The sequence below is a fragment of the Galeopterus variegatus genome, unplaced genomic scaffold (assembly GCF_000696425.1).
Source record: "Galeopterus variegatus unplaced genomic scaffold, G_variegatus-3.0.2 Scaffold6033, whole genome shotgun sequence".
In the NCBI taxonomy this organism is placed as follows: domain Eukaryota; kingdom Metazoa; phylum Chordata; class Mammalia; order Dermoptera; family Cynocephalidae; genus Galeopterus; species Galeopterus variegatus.
Genome location: NW_007732144.1, coordinates 73,169 through 80,875, shown reverse-complemented (window position 1 = coordinate 80,875; position 7,707 = coordinate 73,169). Strand labels below are relative to the sequence as shown.

The following is a 7,707-nucleotide window of genomic DNA, read 5'->3' as shown; positions in this document are numbered from 1 at the left end:
TTTTCCTGTTTTTAGAACTGGATATTGCTCTTGTGTAAACCTATTGAAAACAAAGCCTGTTTTCAAATTTCTCCAGTTTCTATAAGCCATGAAACAATTTTATGAAAATGGCATTCCAAGTCTACCTATCTCTAGTCTCAGATCCATCAATAGCTCTGATGCATTAAATAACTAGAAAGTCGGCTACGATCCTGGATATCCTAGGTTGTTTTCAAACCAAGAACTTTGCTGGTGCCAAGACTAGCTGGAGTTCCTGAACTGGCCAACATTCCTTGAGTTTCCTTTGAGAGGTGCGTAAAAGGGGGGCAGCTTAAAATGCATTATATAAGAAAGGTATGAACAAGTTAAGGGGAAGCTACAAAGGAAGCGGGCCAAGTCCCAAAATAAAAGGCAGGAATAGAAGACTAAAAATAACGCACAGGGAAGTGTGCCACATCTGTAGGGTTCCCTTGCATTCTCCTGAAGCATTGTACTCCTTTTTCTTTTTTTTTTCCAGGAGCATGCTAATAATTGTTTGGAGATTTAAATAGAACACTATTATTTGTTCTTTAAAAATAGTCATTTCTTTTGTAGAATCGTGAGAGTTTCAAGTGATATTAATTGAATTTCACTCATTGCTATCTTTTATGGATATCTTCAGATTTGTTGTCAGTTGTTTTTCTTCAATCTCTTTATTCATCTTGAATAGAACATCAAATATTTAAAATATTTCAGTCTTGCAGCAATTAATGGACACTTCAAATCCAAAAATAGGAGGCTGGCTTTTATAATAATACTTTAATTATCCTCCATCTACTGGAAAGCTTAGTATATGACAGACATGGTGATAGGCTCCAATGACATACACAGAACATGTGCAAAGATTCTTACAACTTTGCACATCAGCCATTACCCACACTTTGCACAGAGGACACTGAGGGGCATCATGGACACCCAAGGTCAATAGCAATGGAGTGGCACAGCGGGTTTGTCCTGGATCCCTCTGACTCAAAAACTGTAGGGTCCATGTCCTTCCACAGTGCTGTAAGGTGGCCAAAAATTCTTTTAAAGGAGGCAAACTATGTATAGTTAGCTCAGAGTCATTGATAGGGTATTCATTGCTCTCTTAATCAGTTTTGCTTATTTTGGAAGACTGAGAATTGGATTTATATTTAATTTCACACATCCCACGACTACACTTTAAGTACCATTCCTCCTGGGAATAAGGTTTATCTTCCACCACTCAATCAGCTGTCTGACTATTATGACAATTACTTTTCTCCCATAGGAGAAGTATGTTATGATAGATTTTAAGAAATGGAAACCTCATACTGGGAACTGCCTATGTAGAGGTCATTCACGACATGTGTTAATAATCACTTCCAAGTTGTTAATTCCTGTTTTCTCTAGACACAACAAAAACAGGAAATATTTACCAACTTCACAGGTGTCAGGAAATACTTTAAAAACCCTGGTGGCCTGGGCCACCTGCCGAAGCAGATAACATTTCTGAGCATAGGTGTGAAAGGTATATTGTAATTTAAAATGTGTACTTTGGTCCAGAGACTTCTACCTAAACTTCTTAAGGATTCATGGGCTTTGCTTCTGTTGGACCAAAGATTTGCTCCAGAAGAGAGTTGCAATGTATACAAATGTGCTTCGTAGCCTTTCTAGAATTTACTAGAAAACTACAATTCTCTACATTTACTTGGTTTGAAATTCTGTTTCCTTAACTAACCAAGTGCCAAGATGAAAATGCATATCTCAAAACTACTGAAGTACAGGATTATGTTCTTACATCACCATTATGTAGAAACCACTAATTTGTTTTCATGCTGAAAAGTGCTCACCTACCAAGCAGTTTTCACACCCTTCAATCTGGCTCTCACCCCAACCTCTCCATGTACAATGTTCTACTGTGGTCACCAGAGACCACCTAAGGACTCCTCAGTTCTGCTTTGTCTCTTCATGACGTGACACCATTGGTCACTCTTCTTGAATGTCTTTCTCTCTGTGAGAAAACATTACTTGATTACTTCCTAGATCTCTGGATTTTCCACCTTCATTCTCCTTTTATGGTCTTCTACTTATCCCTGCAAAGGCCTCACAGTTTAGCTTAAGGTTTCTCTGACACTTCTCAAGTCTCTCAGCTGCTTAAATAGTTAAGAATCTTCAAACAAAAAGTTAAATGTACCAACTGGTTAGGAAATATTGCAGTGCATTCTTTCATAGGGCCAATGATGATTGGTTTTGATCAGTCCTTAGTTTATCTCCCTTCTTGGCAAATCTAGATTTCCCCAGGCTGGTGATTCTTAAAGTATGGTCTCTGGACTAGCAGCATCTGCATAACCCAGGAGCATGTTAGACTGGAAAATTGGGGGGCCCACCTCAAACCTACTGAATCAGCAATTTTTTTAGCAATACCTACAGGTGATCCTAAAGCATGCTTAAGTTTGAGAACCACTGCTCTGTATCATAGTTCCTTTTTAAAGCCAGCCCTTAGTTTAATGGCTATAATAAGTGACGGAAAATCAGAAATAATTCCCCCTCTAGAATCTGTGTAATGTGGAATTAATCTATGGATACTTTACTCCTAGGGAGATCAAGGTAAAGGAAAGGAATAAAATACAGGATGGAAACAGCAATCCTCCCAAATTACTTCTCATAAGAAGTGACAACCTAGTCTGGCTACTGTGGGAATTATTTGACCCTTTTTACTACCACTAATGATGTTCCCAGTACTCCCTCTCTCTGTTGCCCTGAACAACCCTATTTGTCAGATTTGCTTACTCTACTGTAGGCCCCAAGTTTTTCAATCACCTCACATCCCAACAGGATACAGAGCTCTCAGGGAGACAGGAGAGCTGGCAAAAGAAAGGGAAGGAAAGCTCTCTGCTTCTTGAGCAGCTGCCACTCTGGTGGAGACAGCAGGCCTGTTATCTGCTTCATTAATTCATTCATTCGTTCATTCATTTATCTTTCCACCCAACCATCCCTCCGGTCCTCCATTTTTCCATCTGCCCATCCATCCATCCACTCATCCTTTCATCTGTTCATTCCAGAAACAGTTATTGTGTGTCAGTTTAGTTTCTCTCCAATATCAAATGAGGTTGGGCCTCATCAGAGACCACTGGCTTATGGCATTTCTTTTGTTTCACTAGAGAAGCAAATGGACCAGAATGTCCATTGGGATGCAAAAAGAAAATCTCAGAACTTCTATTTATATTTTTATCTAATCCTTTTAAAAATATCTAGTTTGAGTGTATGTTTTATATCATTAATAATATCATTTTATATCATTACAGTATATATGTAGTTTAAAATTACATACTCAAAGAACTGCTATTAAGCTATTAATAGCTATTCATACTGCTATTAAAAATCGAGTCAGAAGACTACTGAGCAATTTGAGATAGATAAGTAGTAACTTTTGGGGTAAAGAACATGAAAAGCCTTCAGTAACATGAAGCTGGGCAGCTAGAGAAGATGCCTGCAACTCAGAGCTTTGTTTAATTTTATTGCCCATGGTCACACAGGTGGTCACTGTGGAGCCAGGAACAGACGCTAGTCTAGCCCAAGTCTAGCTCTTGTTCCACTGTCCACCCTACCCCGAAGGACCATTTGGACTGTGTTCCAGGCTTCAAGCCAAGACAAAAGATCGTTAAGTAACCTAACTAGTCTAGCCCAAGTCTAGCTCTTGTTCCACTGTCCACCCTACCCTGAAGGACCATTTGGACTGTGTTCCAGGCTTCAAGCCAAGACAAAAGATCGTTAAGTAACCTAACTCCCTAAGAACATGCACACAGGCGAAAGTAAAGATTTTCAATGCCTTCTGTTTTTATTTAATAAGAATATGAATATCTTGCATTCTTATAACATTTTATCTCATTCATAACCTGTTTCTATCATCTTTTATGAAAAATATTAATTCAGGCAAACCAGATTTTTTTTTTTACTCAGACATAATTTAAGCATTTTACCAATTGCTTGAAATAATTTGCATAATTTGCCCATAAGGCTGAGTGAACATATGCCATCTTTGGATATGATACTCTTAAGCTTCAAAGCTGTAGGTTAGTCTGTTCTTTTATAGGCACTGAAAAGTTTGTCTTTGGCTACATTTTCTAAGGTGCACTTTCAAAAATATTAGGAAATATATGAAAATAAAATACAGAATTAATTATGAGTGGGAACATGAATGAGATACCTAAACTCATGAAAGTGAAAATGGGTTGACATTTTTAGTTCTATAACCTTCAGTCAATCAGCTAGCAACTGATTGAAACGGAATTATTTGGGGTTTCCTCACAAAACTTAGAACAGTGCACAGTAGGACTTAGTAGCTGTTTAATGGCAAAGTTTCTACCATCAAAGAAGTTAACATCCAGGAAGAGAAAACAAAACAAAGAACAAAATATGCTCTAAGTTTAGTATCTCGATACTGTGTGAAAGAACCATCTATATAGTGACCAAGAAACTGGTATTTCGAGCCTTAGCTCTACAGCTGAATTAGGGCACCAACAGAAGTGTTTATCTTTCATCATTGTTTGCCTCCATAGAAAGAGTTAATACATAAGGACCTACCTTCTGGAAGTTCTAAAGAACAAGTAGACCAAAAATGTGAGGCAAAGAAATAAATGTTCTGGCTTCCTGTTTTGACAGAAGAGGCTTATGTGTAGCAGAAATTCAGTTGAAGAGCCTGTTTTTCATATGCATAAAAGAGTTCTTATTCATTGAAGGAATACTTAAAATAACTTTTAATGATTTAATGAAATCATGAATCGACAAGGAGCAGCTGTGTCTTTCTGGGTTTTTTTAATTGAACAATAATAAACTTGTCCTTTTAAAACAAAGCCTAACAGCTTACTCACTTTACATTCAAAGACTGTCCCACACCCATTTGCAACTCTGTTGGCAAACTTCAAGAATAAAATATAGGTAAATAGTGAAATAATTTTTAAATAAGGTCTTTACTCCAAATAAAATACTTCTACAAATATTTCCTAACAACATCTAGTACAACAGTCCCGTCTGTGCTAAAATCTTCCCAAGTGTACCCCTAATTCCACTTAGCAACCAAGGTTTTTTAAAAAATGAAAATAAACTATATTTTGAAGTTGGTGTGTTTCTGCTGAAAATTTACTCTTCTTTTTCAAACCTCCTGAAAAGTTATTTTCTACTTTAAATTTAAAGTTCATCTAAGTCACAGTATTTACTTTTAAGTAAAGTCCCTCTGTTGCTCATTTTTTGACATTTTATAAATCCAGAGTGACTACATTGTTCTAGGATTCTCTTATGCTTATTACTGTTAATATTACTATAATTATCAATAATAAATTTACCATGCCTTGGATGCTTTAAAAGTTTATAGAGTCATACCTTGATTCTAACCATTTTAAACAAACAATATTAGGTTCATTTCCTCAAGGGGGTGATAAATATGGGTATGGAAAATGACTTGCACTAACATATTTGTCTACAAAAATATATAAATATTTACCTTCACACACATACACACACGTACGTACACACAAACACACCAGTGGGCAAAATACTTCCTAGCTCTGTCTCTGAGGGGGCATTCTTTAAAACCATTTATGGAAGTGTATGTTTGCCCTCTGCCCCAGAACCATCCTACAGGTAACCTAGGAACTACACTAGCAGCCCTCTGAAAATGACTTCAATTCAAGCTGTTACTTAAACTCCCACAAGGTTCGAACTTCCCACTTCCTTCAGGGGTTTTCTGATTGTTTTGTTTTGACTTTTTCCAAAGTAAAAAAAGGCACAATTAAATTCTATTGAAGCTACCACAAGGAAGAGCTAAATATTATACTTCCCAACTCCACCCTCACCTTCTCTTGCTCCTCACTCTTCCTCCATCTTGTATCCCAACATTAATGTACATCCAAGTCGAAAAACGTGGACTTTCGGAAGAGCTAAATATTATACTTCCCAACTCCACCCTCACCTTCTCTTGCTCCTAACTCTTCCTCCATCTTGTATCCCAACATTAATGTACATCCAAGTCGAAAAACGTGGACTTTCTGGGGTCTTCAGCTTTGACTCACTTTCTCTTTGGCTGACCTGCCTCCATGTAAGATTATCTACATTGCATTTTTAGTTCTTCAGTGTTACCATACACACACATTTAACAAATCTATATGCATTCAAATATTTGACAAATATCTAAAAAGTTCAGTCATATGCATTTTACAGATTGTAAGTAGCCTACTACTTTTTTTTTTCTGGATACACCCTGAATCACATTTGGTCTCCAAAAATTACATGTCCACATGCTATAATCTAGACAATTCCTAAAACGTTGGTTGCGTGTTGGACAATCATAAAGCCTTCTCTTGGAAATCCCTCCAGGATCAGCGTGGATTTAACCATTTCATTACAGGAGACCGGGCAGCGTTCTCTTTCACAATTTCTTCTCTCACAGCATTGCCATCTCCTGATGCCATGTCATGCTCTGAAATCAGGAAGAATAGAGATCATGTCCAAGTGTCTGTGACTCAAAGATTAAGCACAGTTTTGTTTTGTTTTACATGGAATTTACAATGAAATCTTTAATAGATTCAAGATTCTATGCTAGCTGTATCCACAGCTCTATATCAATTAGCACTTCCCATCTAAGATAGTAGCCCCTTGTATTATTTCTCTTCTTATACCTATCATCACCTGACATTATCTTATACATGAACTTGCCACCTTAATTTTTTCTGCATTATCTCATTCAACCACTAAAATTCTAGTTCCTTGAAGGCAGGGACTTTGTCTTGGTCACTGCTATATCCCCAGCACTTACAACAGTGCCTGAAACATAGTAGGCAATTAATAAATACTTACGAAATGAGCCAATGCTGTAAGAATAGATCTCTAAGTAAGAGTTTTATGCTAACTGGTATGGAAGAGGGATTAACTTTTGGTGTGACCCCAGGAGGCAGAAGGCAGACCCAAAGGGTAGAACTTTTATAGAAATAGTCTTGTTTTACATATGAGAAAAGTGTGTAACATTTAGAATTTTCTAAAATGAAATTTTCTGCTTCGAAAAGTAGTGAGGTGTGCTTGCTTCAGCAGTTCACATCCTGAAATTGAATGCTACAAGATTAGCATGGCCCAGCAGGTGAATGCGTGTAAATTCATGAAACATTCCAGATCTTACTTCCCCCCACCTCACTCCCCTCAAAAAATAAGTTACTTGTGAATTCTCAGTCTTGGGAAGCTTCTTATGAAAAAATTAAAATATAAAAATAAAAAGAACAAATGCAGATAGGAAGCCCACTTGCCAAAGTGTTGCAGCAACAGGTGGAAAGTCAGAGAAGACAAACTCTTGAGAACCACATGTAATCAGGGTATGGAGGGGACCTCTAGTAGTCCCTATGCTTGTGAACGTTGGAGTCATTTAACCTGTTCTCAAAGGCTGGCTCCAAACAGGTTTGTGAAGAGGTGATATGAAGCCTAGGACAGGACCAAGGCCCCAAGCCCCTCCTGCAAACTCTTCTGCATGAACCCAGGAAGTCTCATGCAGATAATGCACAACTGAGAGGGGGCCCTGGGCAGACCCTCAAAGAGGTCTTTAGAATATTCTGCTCTCTGGGCCGGCCTGGTGGCGCACTGGAGAGTGCACCGCTTGGGAGTGCGGCGGCGCTCCCGCTGAGGGTTCGGATCCCATGTGGAGACCAGTTCCCACTCACTGGCTGAGAGCGGTGTGGGCGCAACACT

General features: G+C 38.2%; 1 protein-coding gene across 2 annotated transcripts in view; it reads right to left on the bottom strand.

The window, feature by feature from the left end:
- Positions 1-5,925: 5,925 nt before the first annotated feature.
- Positions 5,926-7,707, bottom strand: part of ESM1 (endothelial cell-specific molecule 1) — a 9,563-nt gene continuing 7,781 nt past the window's right edge. For both annotated transcript variants that reach the window (XM_008590354.1, XM_008590355.1), the window contains one exon: positions 5,926-6,454. In XM_008590354.1, the coding sequence (XP_008588576.1) occupies positions 6,354-6,454 (101 nt within the window). In that variant the 3' untranslated portion in view covers positions 5,926-6,353. The remainder of the gene's footprint in view (positions 6,455-7,707) is intronic.